Source organism: Schistocerca gregaria, chromosome 7 (genome assembly GCF_023897955.1).
Source record: "Schistocerca gregaria isolate iqSchGreg1 chromosome 7, iqSchGreg1.2, whole genome shotgun sequence".
Taxonomy (NCBI): domain Eukaryota; kingdom Metazoa; phylum Arthropoda; class Insecta; order Orthoptera; family Acrididae; genus Schistocerca; species Schistocerca gregaria.
The window spans coordinates 311,356,728-311,376,244 of record NC_064926.1 but is presented as its reverse complement, the minus strand read 5'-3'; the positions used below and the strand labels follow the sequence as shown (position 1 = coordinate 311,376,244).

Here is a 19,517-nt window from a genome sequence, read left to right as displayed (position 1 = left end):
TACATTTAACTGACCAAGATCTTGGAATCAGCGGTCAAGATCAGCTGTCAGCACTTCTGCGACGTCCTCTTCCACACTTCATGTTTCTGTATCACTCTCACTGAAATCGCCATCACTGTCTCCTCCACCACTCGAAAAACTGTCACTAGACCACTCATTGTCACTTTGATTTAATAACAGTTCAATTTCGTCATCACGCAAAGACGAAGAAGATTGGTGCTTCGACATGTTTGCACTTGGAAAGTTCTACTTTCTCACAAAATACATTGTTTCACTGGAAGGACCACCAGCGACCTCAGTTGAAATAACTTTTCACTGTGTAGAGCGACTCTAGTGGCTGATATAGGCGTCAGAATGAATTTCGTAGGTGACCGACTGCACGCCCGGGCGCTGTGCGCTACGTGAAACTTATTATAGAGCGCACGATAACTTGCAGCAAGATAACTGTCCGTATCACAATTCCAGAGTCGTGTTGATTTAAGGAGCATAGCATGATAGTAAATTAATGCCCTTGTCTTGGTCACCAAATTCGCCTGATCTGAACCCCATGGAACACATTTTGGATGCCATCGGTGTCAGCTTCGGTTCCACAAAGCACCGGCCTGTAATTTGTGGGAATTGGTGCGCGCCCGAGCGCCGTTCGTCCAGTACGTACCATAGCGCCAATAGGCAGCCCAGCTCAATTCGTCGAGTACACCCGGTGAGAGAGCACGGCTGGGCGAACGCTGTTCGTCGAGCACGACGACAGTGCTGCAATCGAAAGGTTAATAGTGAGTTCCTGCATGTTTGGAAGGGTATACAGCGGCCATTCTGCAGCGCATCGACTGTACAGATCATCAGTAGATTTCTGAACGCATGTGGCACAAGATGTCTACGCACCATTTCCAACTAATTACATGCCGGTGCTTTGTGAGACTTGAAACGTCTCCTTAGAAAAATTGTACATGATTGTGCTTAAACTGACAAACAATATTTTTAGCGCAACGCAATCTGACTTCCAAAAATCCCCACAAAACAATGGCCCTGACTAACTTTAACCTATACCTTTCACAAATCACTTACCTCACCAAAAATCTTCGTTACTCGAACTACTGCAATACAGCGAGCGACACTACTGCCAGCTAAATAAAAGATTCAAATTACGGAAGGCACTAACTACTGATGGGCATAGTTAGCGAATGAAAGATTTTAATAGAGAACAAACAATGTATTTACCTTAATAGTCATAATATATATATATATATATATCAGTTCATGACATCCATTCTCACAAATTTCAAAACTCCGCCATCTCTCTCCCCACATCCACCACTGTTGGCGGCTCACCTCCAACTGCGCAACGCTACGCGCCGCTAACAGCCAACTGCCCAACGCTACAATGTCAACCAGCCACTGACTGCAGACAGCACAGCCAGTGATTTTCATACGGAGCGATACGTAGTGTTACCAATAAGAAAACCTAAACAGCCTACTTACAGATTGAAGCTGACACCGGTAGCATCCCAAATGTGTTCCATGGGGTTCAGATCAGGCGAAGTTGGTGGGCAAGACTTCTAGCATTAGTTTACTGTTATGCTCCTTAAATCAATACTATTCTGGCACTGCGATACGGGCAGTTACTTAGCTGGAAATTATCGTGTGTTTCAGGTAGCGCACAGCCGTGATTACCACTTCGATTACAACCTCAGGTAGCATCAGCCTAGTGCGTGGTGTGGTGCTTACCATGTGTAAAAAGATTCGTGATTCATCCCAGCAGCCGACACGTATCCATTCACCAGCCGTTCAATCTCGATTATCCCTTGGCCACTGTAATCACAATTGGCGATGTCGTTGGATGTGAATGGATTCAAGAGGAGGTGATCTGCTGTGGAGTCCCATGTTCATTACTGTGCGCTGAGCAATGTGCTCCGAAATCCTTTTATCTGCCCCAGCATACTACTCCGTCGTCAGATCTGTCATCTATCACGCTTTACAGACTGAGAAACCGTCCGATCGCCGCGTTCTGTGACAAGTCACAGACGTCGAAGATTTTATCGCCCATTTGTGGTTTAGCGTCCTTTAACCACTTTCCATAGATAGTCACGACAGATACACGCGAACAATGGACCAGTTTCGCCGTTTCCGAGATGTTCGTTACCAGGGACTGGGTCTTAACCATACGCTCTTTACCAAAGTCGCCAATGACAGTGGATTTCCGCCTTTTTGTGGGCCGGATCGTGGTGAGGATGATTCTGCATTCTTTTCTGTTCCGCTTATACGTGGAGACATATACCCACAATGAATAAATGTAACGTGACGCGTTTATTGTCGAGCGGACAATATGGTGAATTTGGTGACGTTCCAAAGTAATTTGTATCGTTTATAGTCTCCCAATTACGACACTGACTTCCTGCAAAGGAACTGCATCTCTTTTGCTGTGTAATTTGAAACAGGCTTCTAAGAGAACTTCTGTGACATAACATTTGTGGGACTTGATAAAATAATATCAAGATAGCAACGCCGCAATGGACCATCCCGCAGTCAGGAGCCTGCCCTATTACACCAAATGTAAGCAAATACGTAACTCAAGTATGGTAGGTGTATTTACTATCACGGCTTTCACGTCAAATGCTCTTAATATTGACCTCGAGCATTTCTGTACGTTATTACATGATACTGGAGGAATAATACTGCACGTTGAATTTCATCTGGATTTAATGCCAGCACAGGTCCATGTTACAAAGCATTTCGTGCCTCTGGGAGTTGTCTGTATTTCCTACTAGAAATCTTGTTTAAATTTTCGCTACATATAAAGGTACAGAAATATTGAGTTTGATGAGTGTGCAGAACTTTCGCGAATCCTGAAAGACCATTATAATGCTCTCCAAATGTTCGCTTAAGAGTGACTGTCGTTAGATATGAGGAATGGGAGCGACATCCGCCATGTCAGTACCACAGTGACTGCCTTGTGTCCAGTGGGATGTCTTCCAATAACTGCGGCAGCGCCATATTATGTTAGGAACTCGGGATACTTGAGTGGATGTAGACTTCCTTCAACAAAACAGGGACCAATCATGCGGATCTTAAACTTGGACTAAACGTTTATAGACGAAGAGTGTTGTTTTTACCTATTTCTTTGAGTCAGAGTGCATTTTCAACTGATGATTAGTGCGTATTGTGAAGACTGACTTGCCCACAGTTTGTAAGTGATGCTTCTTTCTGACACAAAATTCTTCATCCATGTGCCACATTTCTTTGCACTTTTCATAGATAACGTTCGGAGAACTGTAGCCAATCTTCAAAGTCATTGGCATGAAGGTGCTGATGCAGCGATATATGAAGAGGACGAAATGCGATGGAATGTAGTGTTCGCAAAAAACTAGTTTGGTTGACTCCTTCATACATCTGAGATGCCTCTTGGTGACATTTGCATTGTGAGTTACTGCTCATAAAATGTTAGTTTAATGTTACAGGGCGCCATGCAAATCAGGTCATAATGCAGGCTGATACCATTCCAACACAATATGCTCTCATGCAGCACAGTCTAAATGTTAGAGCCCACAAAACCCTGACATATAGGCTACCTGGCAAAGCAGATTGAAGCAGACTGATACTGTTCCCACACAACATGTCCACCGTGCACGGTACCCTGTATGCCAGGGGCTAAGAACATGCTTTTGCCCGTATCTCAGCTCCTATTGGAGGTAGGAGGCTATAGAGCCTGCAGTGCTGGTACTGTTCCTGTGGCAAATTTTTTTGATCCAAGGGTTTGGAGGAGGTCTTGGACATACCCACATACATTCTGCTTTATGCATGTAACAGATCATCCTCTACGCTAATTTGATCGAAAATTGAAGCCTTTCAAAACTGAATGGTAAGGTAGTTGATACAGATATAATTCGTCGTATTAGTACTGACTTGTTCTTTTCTTTACCAGTAAATATTTCTACTTCTATGGTGTTGTTCAGTAGTTCTTTTGCGATGGAATATTGTGAAACATGACTGAAATGAGAAATTCTAGGATATTGTGAATACACATCAATGACAGGTTTTTGCAAAACACGAAAATTTGTGCCGAACCGGGTATTGAATTTCATGCTAAATGCAGGTGGTCACCCTAACACCTTCGGGTCTATGAGACACCTCTAAAACCGATTCAGATTTCCATATGCCATGTTGTCCACATCCCTGATCTTTATACATAGTGATTCCCGCACAGGTAAAGATACACATTTCTTCTATCATTATCACATCGTCAATGCAGCCACATCGTTGGTTATTACTATGTTCTAAACATTAATGGTGGTGTCTGTTTGTTCTATATTGTGTCTCCCTACCACTTTCTCGCAACGGAGCTCTGAGCGTGTTTTTTAGGGAATTAACTAGTTTGAACCTGGGACCTGTTGCTGGTAAGGAGACGCCAGACCACACATGGCATGTAGAATTCAGAAGAGTTCAGTGAGACTAGAGATGATATAACCAAATACTTAATGATCTCAGCGTCAGCTCCACTGCACTCCCTGTAAAAGAATCTTAATACTAACTAAATTTAGTGGAAGGGGTTCAAGGCTATCCTAATTTTAGTTAGCTGGTAAAATAACGTCGAAAAAGCAGTTAAGTTTACCATTGGAAATTTTATTCTACTCACAAAACATTGTTTATAAATTGCACTATTTATAAAAGGAGATGTTTTAATACAGGATGGTAAAAACCATCTGCGTTCACGAAAAATGTGAACGAATATTCCCTGAGTGGGTTTCCAAGTTCTACAATCGATCGAAGGATGACCTATGCCATATCACATCTATAATCTAGGTTTAATTTAAGTTTCACAAAAGAGAAAACTATGAAAATGGTCTACAGTGACCCTCAATTATCTTTAATTACTTATCTAACTTGTCGTAAATTACAGTGGCTGATGTAGCTTCTCAATAACTATATAAAAGAAAAATCATCGCGTTGCAGATCTGTTCTTCAAGTGGCAAATGTGAACACTATGAGTTTTAATTAACGATGGACACTAGTGTTACGCAAAAAAGGAGTTAAAAGATGAGACTTCTGCAGTTCTGAGTGTAGCTTTATGCGCTGTTATGCGGCATAGCGTACGTTCATTACCTTGTCGGTGTTCGTCAGGGGGGCGGCTCCCGGCGCAGCAGCCATCCAGCTCGCCGTCTCGGAACTAACTCTCCCTAACTTCTCCTTACTACATTTACCGAAGTTGGTTTAAAAAAAAAGGAAACTATCTGGCTGTGTTTTCATCTGACCAATCAGGATCTCAATGTAAACCTTAAGCTCCATCTACAAAAATTCTGTCTATCCAATGAGAAACGTTATACTTTTCGTGGTGGAGCAATGTTTTTTAAAGTTTGCAACGTAACAGAGACGCTAAAAAGTCTCACGCTAAAACCTGCAGCTGGTGTGGTCCTTTTAGCGTTATCGTAAGATCTATACTGTTCTTCTGGAGGGCTCTATCTTTTAACATGGGCTGCGGAGTGGTCCTTATGTAACAGACACGCGAAAAGGCTCACGCTAAAACTTGCAGGTGGTAGTGGCCCATTTTGTCTTATCGTAAAATCTATACTGTTTTTCTGGAGGGCTCTAGCTTTTAACATGGGCTGGGGGGTGGTCCTTGACGTAACAGAGACGCGAAAAAGTCTCACGCTAAAACGTGCGGGTGGTAGTCTTAGAGGTAGGCTGGCGACGTGGGTGTCCTGTCCATGCCTTATCGTAGGGCCTTCTAGCTTAACACTTTTCTCCTCTCGGCTACTGTTCTCGTTTCTCCCCTCGGAACTGCGTCGGTCTCACGGTGGGAAGGTACGACATGCATTTAGGCATTCTTGTGTTAGTCTGTGGTATTCCATTTGCTCACTCGTTACTCGTATTACTTTGGTTAATTTAATGTCACGATTTATTCGGAGCTATGTGACATACTACTGGATTTACTTATAATGTCAGGGTTTTCATGGAAGGTGTTGGATTTGCCTGACACCTTACAATGTCTCTGTTTATACATGCATGGATGTCTGAAGGACGTTGTAAGGTAGGTTACGGGCACTGTAGAAACACAGACATTGTAGTAATGAATGACACAGATGCCTCTATGGGCTCAAAATGACGATAATAATAACGAAAAGGACTCTTTATCTGTGTGAGAATCACAAAGTGCGAGCATCAGAGATAGAGACGACGCGACATATGAATGTTTGAATCGGACATGGAGGCTTGCTCAAATAGCCGACTCTATTAAGGCAATAAGAGGGAAATCCGAGTTCGAGTGCTGCTCAAATTTTCAAGTGTCCCTAACGATGACATTGAAGAGTCTTCAGAACACACGAATCCATTAACTGTAATATTTAGAGAAGCTGTAATTATAAAAAAATATGTCTCTGAGCACGGTGGGACTTAACATCGGAGGTCATCAGTCCCCTAGAACTTAGAACTGGTTAAACTTAACTAACCTAAGGACGTCACACACATCCATGCCCGAGGCAGGATTCGAACCTGCGACCGTAGCGGTCACGCGGTTCTAGACTGAAGCGGCTAGAACAGCACGGCCTCACCGGCCGGCCACAGTTAGTCATTTTCCTCTGAATCTAATGGTATATTGCAGTCCAGATTCGCGTATATTCACTTAGCGTAACATTCCTTCATAATTTAAAATAGAATTAGGTGTTACATGAATGCGCGGTGTAACTGTTGCTCGGTGAGAGTATGGGTCGGCCGTGAGGCAGTGGTTAACGCACTTGCCTAGTAAGCAGAAGGTCCCGGATTAGAATCCCGCTGCAGTAGACATTTTCATTCGTCACTTGATTTAAGTTGTCCCCTGACGCGGAAGGAGTTGGAATTTCATAGTGGATAGGTTACAGCGATAGAGGGTGGGGACTTGCTGATTTGGCGCGCGGGATTAACCTAGCGGTCTGGGTCGCTGCAGTCATGGACTGTGCGGCTGGTCCCGGTGGAGGTTCGAGTCCTCCCTCGGGCATGGGTGTGTGTGTTTTTACTTAGGATAATTTAGGTTAAATAGTGTGTAAGCTTAGGGACTGATGACCTTAGTAGTTAAGTCCCATAAGATTTCACACACATTTGAACATTTTTTTGAACTTGCTGTTTCGATTCTTACAGCGTGTGCCATGGTTGTAGTCAGGGGCGTATGAGGTGTAAGCTGCTGTTCACCTCCTGCATGACGCAGGTCACAATGTGTCAGTTACTCGGCGGTAGCGCTCGCGTATCGTTTTGTTAGTGCTATGTGCTGGACTGTGATGCCTGGCAGCCAAGATGGAGGAAGCCCGAGGCCATCTTCTCTGTTCATGCGGATAGCGCGTGTTGATATTTCAATGGCCTTACAAATCTTGCGTTGCACCGTCCCTTTCTGCTCGATTACTATGCGGATTTGGTCATATTTTATCTCCTTGTCGCAGTCCTTCTGGTGTTCAGCCACTGCTGCAGACTTGTTGTGCTGCCAGAGTCGAATGTAGCGCTCGTGCTCCTGTATTCGCGTTGCAAATAGCCTGCTAGTTTCCCCATTTACACTTCTCCGTACTCTTTTTCCACCATGTATACGCCTGCAGTGTGCAGGGCGTCTACCTTGCCCTTGGTGGACCGTATCAGGTCCTGGACTTCGCGGCTGCTGCAGGACACGGGCTGGACAGCAACCTGGTGATGGTGATTACCAATCTTGTCACGTTTGGTAAGTGTACTGCTAACTGCAGTTTGTCTATTTCCTGCCTGTCGTGCTTTCTTTTCTTCGTTTCTACGGCTGTGTGAAAGGACGAGGCAGATGCTATGCACACTGAAGGCGTGTGCAAGGTGAAATGTAGATACGTATAGAGGCCAGTAGCAACGTGCAGACGGGAACAGTGCACCACATTCGACTTGTGCAGCACAAGAAATATACATTGGTTGACGACCATAAAGACTGGGGCGAGGAAGAAAAATTTCACGAAAAGGGCGTACCTCCCACGCAACTGGGGTTGGTGAAACACAAGAGCAGGGAGACCATAGGAACATCAAAATACCCTACGATATGAACACGCGGGATGGACACAGGTTTATCCAACCTGGCTACCACCCATCAGAGCCCAACATGCCGCGCGAGAAACATGAGATGCGAGCGCTACAGCGAGCAACCGCCGCCGAGCAGCCAGCGTCCGGCGGGAGAGAAACTGCAGCCCACACCTCATGGGCGGAAGACTATCAACCATTCACATGCCATAAGAGGCAACAGACAACAACGGATCTCCACTCCCTCCACCACTGTTACCTATCACAAAAAATTTCTCACTCCTTCCGCCTCAAGAGACAAATTACATCGACCTGTTTTATAATTTTGTGGTAGTGCCATGCTCTGTGAGCAGTCACGAGGAAATTCAGATGACTCTGGACAGCAAAATATGTCACTAGTCACAGCAGGACACGACTGTAACCAAGGCCAAAACACTGTTTTCACCAGCGATATTTTTTGTATCTTTTTTTTTTTTTTTTTTTTTTTTTTTTTTTTTTTTTTTTTTACAGTATGATGCGATGCTGCACTCAGAAATCCCGTATGTCAACTGACTCTGGCCGCAAAGGCCTACACAACTATGTTACGGTACTTCGTTTTTATCCGTAAATGGCTGAGGCACAAGGTATATGCCAAAATCTTTCTGACACCTCCGTCAGAGGAGTACATATACCGGCTCTGTTGTTGTTAAGATTGTAGGGCAAGCGGTTTTCAGATGTGGGTAGTACGGACCCAAAAAAGGAAAAATCTAACAAATGCTGGCACTAAAATGCATGCCTTCAGAGCTGTGAGCACTTGTTCGTCTTCACTAATGTGAAACATATGTCATCATTTGTAGTGATTAGCGCCGGCAATTGACGTAGTTATTGTGTTCTGAATTGTTCTGCTTCAAAATGGTTCAAATGGCTCTGAGCACTATGGGACTTAAATTCTAAGGTCATCAGTCCCCTTAACTAACCTAAGGACATCACACACATCCAAGCCCGAGGCAGGATTCGAACCTGTGACCGTAGCGGTCGCGCGGTTCCAGACTGTAGCGCCTTGAACGGCTCGGCCACTCTGGCCGGCGAATAGTTCTGTTCCACTTTCATTACGTACGTTGCATTTCGAAAACATGTGTTTTATGTGATTTAGGATTTGTAATTGCATATTTGTCTACCGTGAACATTGTCCAGGACTGAAACACTGTGGTAAATACATTGCATTGGAGTCAGTATCTGTGTTATGCATTTCCTACCGTTGAAAATTGCATTCAGTGTTAATAAAACTCTTTCCTTCAGAAGAGCTTTTCCTGTTATTGTCAGTCTGCATCTTACGTCCTGTCTACTTTGAGCATCATCAGTTATTTTCATGCCCAAATAGTGAAACTCGCGTGTTTCTTTTAGAGTCTCATTTCCGAATCTAATTTCCTAAAAATCGCCTGATTTAATTCGATAACATTCCATTGCAATAGCTTTACATATGTTGATGTTCATCTTATAACAACTTTTGAAGGCGCTATCCGCATTGCATAGCACAAAAAAGTATTTTTACTCCTTCTTTCAAATCTCGGATCTTCAGTCTTTCCAGGTCTGCGGTATTCCCCCCTACTTCGTTTGCGTTTTCCGTTTCCTAAAAACTTCCTAAACATACAGTATCATCAATTTTTGTGTGATTTTTGAAATAATACTGGCAATATCAAGTTCAAGGTTGAACGAACAATCAAGATCGCAATAATAAATCTTTATTAACCGGTTTCGGCTTATGTAAAAGCCATTTGCAGATTTTCCGACCATTATTAAGAAGATTTGACCTCGTAAACAATGAGACGAGTGAAGAACTGACGTATCATACGTTTAAAAAAATCTGTTCTTTACTAAGACACTGCTACAGTCGAGTCAGCTTAAGGGTATCCCTGAGACATGACAGCGCTTTAGACAGCTTTCAGCTGTGAAGAACAAATGGCTATAGGTGCAAACTATAGCCGTCTGTAGAGCTATGAAGAGGCGTTGTCACAGAGCACCTTAGAGATGTTTACAAAATGGCGTTGTCATTACGAGAAGCAGCTGAGCATAGAAACTGTCTGTGATCATGGGTTTTTTTTTAATTAGATACTGAACTTATACATTTGTTATGCATATTTCTTTGTACGAATGTTTGATAATTTCAAACGTGTTATCACGAATACATGGAAATAGATCTTTTTTCCGATACTTCGCTACAAACGTAGTTAATTTTTTGTTTTCTTTTTAATAAAAAATTGGCAAAATGAATACCTGGACAATGCCGGTTTTGTCAGCTAGTATTAAAAGAAACAAATAGCTTCTTTCAGGTGTAACTAGACAACAGAAATGACGTATTCTGAGCTTCTTCTTCTATTGAAATACATCAGTTGCTTCAAAACGCTTTTCCAAAAGAAGTATCAAAAATAACATTCGTAATGTTCTCGTAGCAGGTTTTGGAGGATTAGTTGATGGTAACCACCTCCGCGCCTCATCCTCCACACACACTATACGTTTGTCACGGCGAGTGAGAGGTGGTTCAGACTTCTAATAGGCCTCCATATTAGTAGAGCTGGGGAAATTTTCTAAAATAGAATCAAAATAGGAAAACTTGAATTACTGGAAAGATTCAGATGAAGTGAATATAAATAACAGGATGAATATGAAAAGGCACCGTTAAATTCAAGAAATTTAGTCTAAAAGAACGAAGTCCTCTTTAGGCTACAACAGAACCAACTTTTGTTACGTAGAATTTAGGTTATGACGACCAAATCAGTTTTCATTGGGAACAATCTATTTGCAATAGAACGAATGATCGCAATAGCTCAGTAGCGAGTTGAATAGAATTATATCACAGCAGCCAACCCCGAATGTATACAGTCAGTGAACATATCGAGTAGTATTTTACGCAATGTTACTGCTGATAATGTGGCGAATTTTCTTGGCGTACTGAAGTAATTTTGAACAATTGTAACCACCAAATTATTCAGACGAGTTCCTTTTAAATATAACTATATAGTTTTTCTAAGGTACTGGAACGAACCTTCGAAGAGGACTCCAGTGACATAAAATGTGTGGAACTTGTTCAAACAGTAACAAGATCGCAACACGTGAAACCGCTCTTCTGACTCTAAGGTCCTACAAATCTCTGCTCGACATACACCAAATATAAAGCAACAGGTAATTCTGCTACGATCCGTGTCTCTATAAATTTATACTGTCCTAGCAAGCGCTCCAAATGTGACCTGGAGCACTAGTACATTCTATAAATCATTTGCGGACGGACGTACTGAATTTTCAGTTTCATTTGACTTTAGCGCAGCAGCTAATGTAAGTCCAGAGGTGTTTGTGGAAAGTATAGACTATTCTGTATTTGCCTAACAACTGGGCCACCCACTTCCTTCCGCCAGAGTGGATTTTTACAGACTATCAGTGGTTATTGCGAAGACTGATGTGACGAATAGTTTGTAAATGACGCTCCAACTGCAAAAAAAAAAAAAAAGTTTTGGATAAAAACGCGGCATCACTTTGCAGTTTTCGGGAACGCTATTGGGATAACATAGATTTACCCATGTTCGTGTAATGGTTTTATGACTGCGACTTTACTGTATGAAATAATTTCTGCTCCATTTGTCATTTTTAACTAATATTCCATTAGAACGATGTGTTTTGATAGCATGCTGCCGCCATCAGATAAATGTTAGTGACACGTACGCTATATTAACCTGAAGTTGCTTAGTTTCACTTGCTGTGTGCGTTAGTGAGATTGTGTGTCCAAACAGAATCGTTTTGGTGGAAATTTAGATGTGCAGCACGCAGTGTATACACAGTACAGTTGCTTACATCATTCCAAAAACTTTCGAATGTCGTAAACACCTGTATCTGAAAGCTTTAAGCTGTGATGGGTCTGCCTCTGAGCTCTGTGTGCCAGACAACTAATTTTTCAACAAAACTAATTCTGTTTAGATGCATAACCCCACTGGAAAACACAACAAATGAAAAGAATCATTCTTGTGATTTATATTATGTACATGTAACATTAATGCACTTGGCGGTGGTGGAACGCAGCCGAAATGCGTTGCGCTAATTAAATATTATTAAAAATGTGACTGAAGCGATAGAAGTTATATCATAAATTGGGAGAACTGTACCTGATTTTGAAAGTCGTTGCCATGAAACTGCTGAGGGACAAAGTGTGGAAAGGATTGAATGCTTTAGTATTTAATATTTGCAGAACATTCCGTGGACTGAAGCTTTCTTGCACATTCAAGCTGTCTGAGTGACACGTGGATTTACGCTCCTAAAATGTTAGCTGTATTATCCTCATCTTTTTCTTTTCTTTTTCGTTGGGCTTATTTTGTTCTTCGAATTTGCAGTTTCCTGACTTTTTAAGATTATATTTGTGATCAGGATACCTTTAAGCACATAATGGCATAGCTGTTCTAAAAGCTAGGTAACATTCCACATAAAGGAAAAATGCTTTTCGACTGCCGTAGCAATTGTAAAAGTCAGAACAGCATCACGATCAAGTTGTCTGACCGCTACAGCAGCGGAGCACCGACTGGTGGGTTTCAAGGGTACAGATAAACACAACAACTGTGTCTTAAATACGTACTGGCTTACATCTGGTATATAATGAGGGCAACTTTATCGGACTTGTTTTGCTGACAGTGGATCAGGGGTTTTGGGCGCCGTTATCTTGTTAGTATTTGTTCAAGTCCAACATGTGTTATGTCGAAGTCCCCTTCGAATTTAATTCCTCAGAAAAAGTATGTAACTCTACTGAAAAGAAGATATCGCACTAATTCGGCCGCTATGAACGTTGAAAATTACTTCAGTACGTCAGAAAATTCGTCACAGTTTCCGCTATAGCGGAAAACTACATCTCGGTATATTTTCTGTGTCTGGATATATGTAGGGAGCCCCCTCTCTTCTGTCTTAACTTGTACTTCATAATGGTCTCTACTGTCAATGCAGTACCTTTACAGTACATATTAAACTATACTTGAGTGCTGCATTAGCGTATTAAATCACAGCTATCACAACATGTTATACTGAACTTGAGTGTAGCATTCGCACATTGAATAAATCTGAAGCACAATAACTTAAAATGCACTTGAGTAATGCATTTCAAAATTATATAAATCGATTGGAAGCGCTAGTTGCAGAATGTAATGGGATTAGTCACAAATGCTTATTTTTAGAAACAACAGTGTCTTTGAACCATGGTTATTGAAACACAATAACAGATAACTTTTAATCTTGAGAAAGGATACAATAATTTGCCCATTTTCAGTTACAAGCTTTTCACTGTCGTTTCCGCCGGCCAGAGTGTCCGATCGGTTCTAGGCACTCCAGTCTAGAACCGCGCGACCGCTACGGTCGCAGGTTCGAATCCTGCCTCGGGCATGGATGTGTGTGATGTCCTTAGGTTAGTTAGGTTTAAGTAGTTCTAAGTTCCAGGGACTGATGACCTCAGATGTTAAGTCCCATAGTGCTCAGAGCCATTTCAACCGTTTGAACCATTGTCGTTAACAGTGTGTTGAATCATTGTTGCTGTGAGGCAAACACGACTGGCAGGTGGACATAGATGAGAGCTGGAGTGCATTTTACTAGGCATTGATAAAGCCACTAGCGTCACAGCAGGTGACACGTTGCAGGTCGCCAGGCATCGTCTCGTAGCAGCATGAGGTCTGCCGGCGGGACTCGGACTCCACAAAAAATTTGGGCCCCACAACGAACTTGTAACGTCACACTAGTCGTCCTGTCCGCCACACTTTGTGAACGTTTGGCTCTGTGTAGGCCGTATGGGAAATCAGTATCTAATAGAAAGGGCACCGATTAAATGTTTTAGCTTCGTCATGTGCTATCAAAAGCTGGCTTTCTTGCATTTAAACTAGCAGTCAATAATTATTAAACTCGTCTGAAATAGTTACTCGCTCCCGCCAGAGGCGGCTGCTGGCACTCGTATGACCTGCAATGTCACGTACTGAGACATAGTCCCTGTGGCCTGTCTTTCTTGTGGACCTCGGTGGGAGTGCTGTGGTTGGCTGACCAAGTCTCCCAAAGGTGCATGTGCAGCGGGAAGCGCTGTCTCCATACGAGTCTCTTCTGGCCACGCTCGCCAACAAGCGTCCCTCCAAGTTGTACTCCAGAGCCGTCTCCTGGAACCTGACCATACACTCTATTTATTTCCTAACATCTCCTTGAGATAACTTCCTCCATTGTTAAATGTTCTATGTGTCCCGCAATACACGTGGCTGACCATCACACAGTTACTGCACTGTGGGTGGTATACCTTTATTTGGCAAACACCATGTTCCCAGTTCAGAATGGACGCCCTGTATTCTGTCCGTTGGTCGCCCACATCTCTTCTGCTAAAACCTCCTTCCACTTCAGTACTATCTTACCACACTCCCCTCTCCATAAGAGCATAAAAGCATTCACAGAAAGTGTTCATTCCCTTACCAAAGTAGCAAACTGCATATCGTCATTTCACATAAGCTCCTCACATTCTTCAGAAGCATCCAGTTGTCAGTTCACGTGTTAACGTGTCCTTTACATTCTTCTCAACAGCACAGAAAAAGTATTCCAGCATGTGACAGCATGGATGTCTCACTGCGCTGACATTGGCCTTCCACAGTGGAAGCCAGTGACTTTGGATGTGGGGGAGAGGAGAGGGGGCAGGCTTCTTTCGTCAGGTCCATTACAACTCTAAACGTGTCGAATACTAGTGTGAGTTCGACATACCCAATACCGCCTAAGTCTCTTAGTCAGACATGATATTTGTGGACATTTGTTTAACCAGTAAACCTCAAACACAGTTTTGACGAAAAGAATACAGTTATTTACAACAGCGACGATTCAGAAAAGACTGCACAGCTACCGTATGTGAAGCTAGGCGAAATGGCCTTTACTGATTTTATACCGTTCTAGAGATCTACCCAGTTGAAACTGCGTTCTGCTTTCCCGTGCTATTTTTACATCATTTTCTGCGTGTCTCTTAAGGCAAATAATAGGTCTGTAACAGTGTAGGCATCACCTCACACACCTACTACTCCAAACTGAATCAGTACCCCGTTTATAATGTCTTTACTGCAGATTAGCAACAATGCTTGAGAGCAGTATCCTTCAGTAAATTTTTATTTAATCTGCAAGACAGGTTTAACTATTTAATAAACTCATCTTCAAGTGATAGAAACACTCGTCATGTATATTCACCCATACCCCATAACTGCGATTCAGCATATGTATTTAAGTCTCATGTGCCGACTGGGGTGGCCGAGTGGTTTTAGGCGCTCCAGTCTGAAACTGTGCGACCGTTACGGTCGCAGGTTCGAATCCTGCCTCGGGCATGGATGTGTGTGATGTCCTTAGGTTAGTTAGGTTTAAGTAGTTCTCAATGTAGGGGAACTGATGACTTCAGATGTTAAGTCCCATAGTGCTCAGAGTCATTTCAACCATTTTTGAACTCTCATGTCAACAAGACTACATATATCATGCTCACAAAGAACCCTCTACTTTAAGTTCATGCAGACATTTTCCAAAATTCAAACCAAACCGTTACCTAATAGGCAGGTTTATTCTGTATCACTGGTATCTGTCATCCAGCCGAGCACCCGGCTTACGACAGACAAATCAGTGATAAAATATTGTTCATAAGGGAGAGGAGTGAAATACGGACCGATTATGATTAAAGCTCCAGTTTAAGTACACCGTAAAAGCTAAACAGCGCTCAGAATGTCATCAAATTTGAACGAAATATCATCGAAGAATGGAGAAACAGTATAGAGGGAGAAAAGTAAACAAAAAAAAATTTCCGCTAGATGCCACAGTAAGAGGCAAAAAACACAAAGTAAAAGGTGTTCCTTCCCTTAGTTTCCGCGTAAGACACTCGGTGTGACTGTCTCAACGCACGACGTCGCGCTGGTGGGTGTGTCTCTTTTACAAGAATGATGACCACGCCAGTAGTCTTGAATAAGTTCCGGACACACAAGGGTATGAAGAAAAGCGTTAGTCCGATCGTTCCCAAGGATGTGGTGGAAATGATAACGATATTCGAAAAGGCATGTTTTTTGGAACCACAGTGTTGCAGAAGAAGGAAAAATATTGATCCTACGTCAGTAGAAAACGTGGCCAAAGCAATGCAGGAGGGGTCTAGCGGTGGTGTGCAATCGTGCAGTCCACAGGGAACTGCCCGAACTTTGGACATGCCTGCGAGCACGATTCTTCGAAACATACTGAGCTGCTATCCATCCAGAACAACTCATGTTCAGGAGTTGCTTCCTGCTGACCTTCCTGCAAGACAAACGTGTGTACTAGAATTTCTTGCTCGCAGGCAAGTGGACAATGAATGGTAGTGGAACATTCTGTGGACAGACGAACCACTTTACTTGCACAAAGACATGACAGAACACAACATTTAAATACATGGGCATCGGAAAATCAGCTCGCACATCAACAGGTACAGCTTCATACTACGAAGATCACTGTGGGGTGTGGGTTTATCGTAAGGCCATAGTTTTTTCGAGGAGATGAGCCCTGCGATTCCTATTACATGTACCACCACTGGTAAACTTTATGAGGGTCTATTGCGTACTAATGTAATTCGACCAGCTTGGTTGCGTGGGTAGGATCATCTTATGCCAGATGGCACACCTCAGCACATTGAACAGCCAGTGGAGCCGCTGCTGCAGAGACAGTTTCCCCTACAGCTTGGCCGTCGAGATCACCTGATCTTAATCCGTGTTTGTTCTGGCTGTGACGTTATCTGAAAGACGTTGTGTTCAGTGCTCCGATTACAAACGTGGTTGAACTGAAGGTACGAATTTCGAAACGCACTCTGAACTTGACCCATGAGACAATCCCCTCTCTTGTGCAATACGTTGTTTCTCGATGTCAACTTGAAGCAAGAAACGGTGGATAGCATATCGAACATGTCTTGCGACAGTCCCATAACAATTAAAAACCTGCTGGATGGGCTCTGAGCACTATGCGACTTAACTCCTGAGGTCATCAGTCGCCTAGAACTTAGAACTAATTAAACCTAACTAACCTAAGGACAGCACACACGTCCATGCCCGAGACAGGATTCGAACCTGCGACCGTAGCTGTCGCTCGGATCCAGACTGTAGCGCCTAGAACCGCACGGCCACTCCGGCTGGCTCAAAAACCGGTTTCAGTGTTGCTTTTTATGCTCTTTTTGGAGACAGGACAAAAAAAACGAGTTTTCCCGTCCGATATGGTGCCTTAGCATTGTGGATGGACTTACCTAACAAATAGTGCCACGGCAAACTTGGACAGCCAAACACATTGCACTATGCGGTTGGTTTATAGTGCAACACACACTATAGCCAACACACACCCTTTATGTTGTCACACTTACAGCGTCATCTAGTGGGAAAAGTTTCATTAATTTTTTTGATTTCCATAACGTTTCCCCATTTTTCATTATTTTTTCGCTCAAATTAGCATAGTTATGAGCAGTGGTTCCCTTTTTAGAGCGTTTTGTAACGGGAACTTTAATTGTAATCACCCTCTAGATAAGAGAAGGAAGGGGCTTATTATAAATTACTCTTCAGCCCTGATTTCGTTGCTGACATTCGGATGTTATCGCAGTAATAAACCTAACGCCGGTGAAAATAATAGTTTTCTTTCCAGTTGAATTTTCCTACAGATCTTCTTCACGACTTTGAAGTCTTGCACAGTTAAAGTTGTATGGAAGCGTTAACGGAAAAACCCATTTTCAAAATAATCGGATGTCTGTTAGTTGATAATCGGTGTGGCCGGCACGGCAGCTCAGCGTGTTCGGTCACAGCCGGTTGGCCTCTGTAATAAAAAACTGAGTGGAAGGATCAACCACTGAACTTGAACATGACGTATTGCGACGTCCGCAACGACCAAACATCGCTTTCAATAACGGAAAAAAAGTGGTCAGCACGGCGGTCTGCCACGCCGAGAGGCTCGAGTTCGATTCCCGGCTGGGTCGCATATTTTATCCGCTCAGGGACTGGGTGTTGTGTTGTCCTCATGATCAGTTCATCATCATCAGTGAAAAGTAGCGGAAAACCACCACTTGAATCACTTCCCTAGACGCTCATGTGGTGAACCTCTGACGAGATTTCCCCCATGGCCGTAGGGCTGAACACACTGTTTTTTTTAATGAAATATTAAAAATAGGAAATGAATTAGTAACAATCTTATACGCAAAAGTTCACCAACAGCGTTTCATTTTGATTCGTGGATCTCTATGATCTGTATGACAATATAGTGCATGTATCGCATTGGGTTTCCCGTAACTCGTGCAATAAACATTATTTTTCACGAATCCATTAGACTCAGCCATACTTTTAAACTAAGTCTAAACGCTTGTAAGTGAAGATGATAGTAAAACTGGTATAAAAAATGAAATTATTAAATCTAGAGTGATTGTACTCTTCATAGACCATTTATGGGAAAACGAACATGATGTTGGAAACGAGATTTGAACCTGGACACATGCTATCGCGTGCGTTGGACCTCAGGTTGAGTCACGGAAGCACAGTTATCAGATGCAATGAAAGCCCTTATGGCTTGTTCCTCTCCATTCTTTAGGAAGTCTCCCATGTTGCCATTGATCTAGAATACTGGGGAAATTGGTAGAGGGGGGAGAGTGCTTTCATCATTTCCTGAGAGGTGTAACTGAGACTGAATTAGTGGAGAAATATGCACCATATTCTCATAACAGATGAAAAAGAATGGCAAGATATTGATGACGTCTGGGTTCGTATCCCGGGCTAGCCTAGGTGCGAGTATTAGGCTAACATGAAACAAATAACAAAAACGAATGAGCAACAGGCTCGGAAGATTAATCAAAGTCTGCAGTACAGATGCTATATTTTGCAGTCCCATAATGGTGTTAATGCCGATGCAGTACAATCTGATAACCTATCTCGTTCCCACTGAGAATGGAATAATAGTACTAGCAACGCGAGCTCACAATCAGTAGCATTCCGAGAACTGAAGCAGAGCTTGCTCCGGCTTTCATGAGAAATCATGGCCTTCACGAAATAATTGCATTACCGCAATCTCTTTCAAAAGAATCTCTAAATTTCAACAACCCAGCTCAAAAATAATTTAAAAAAAATTGCACTAACAACATCCTCTCTGTCTTCCTGGAAGCGTATATACGGCCGTAATTGCATTTGGAGTTTGTTGCGACACAGCCACTGATGCAAGATAAAAATTAGATTTCATATGGAACGCCCCCTTTTTCCTTTTTCGCCCGTAAGTAGAAATCTTCTGCGTGATGTACGGTTCAGAGAATTGGACTGGCGTGATGCACTCTAGCCGCTGTGCTCTCGTTTTCATGTTTCAGGCAGTCGTTACGTACTCGTCGACCTACATGTTGGTGGCACTGAGCATTGACCGCTACGACGCAATCACGCACCCCATGAACTTCTCAGGAAGCTGTGAGTAACAACATGTTCAATTTCATATAGTACATTAGTACGTAGCTACTTTCCGGTAATATTTGTTCCATGGGAAAGCTGTAAATTATTACTACGCCAGGATGTGGA

The 19,517-nt window shown here is 42.8% G+C and overlaps 1 protein-coding gene across 2 annotated transcripts in view; it reads left to right on the top strand.

The window, feature by feature from the left end:
- Positions 1-19,517, top strand: part of LOC126281880 (cardioacceleratory peptide receptor-like) — a 1,969,042-nt gene that overhangs the window by 1,875,490 nt on the left and 74,035 nt on the right. For both annotated transcript variants that reach the window (XM_049981192.1, XM_049981193.1), the window contains one exon: positions 19,316-19,409. In XM_049981192.1, the coding sequence (XP_049837149.1) occupies positions 19,316-19,409 (94 nt within the window). The remainder of the gene's footprint in view (positions 1-19,315; positions 19,410-19,517) is intronic.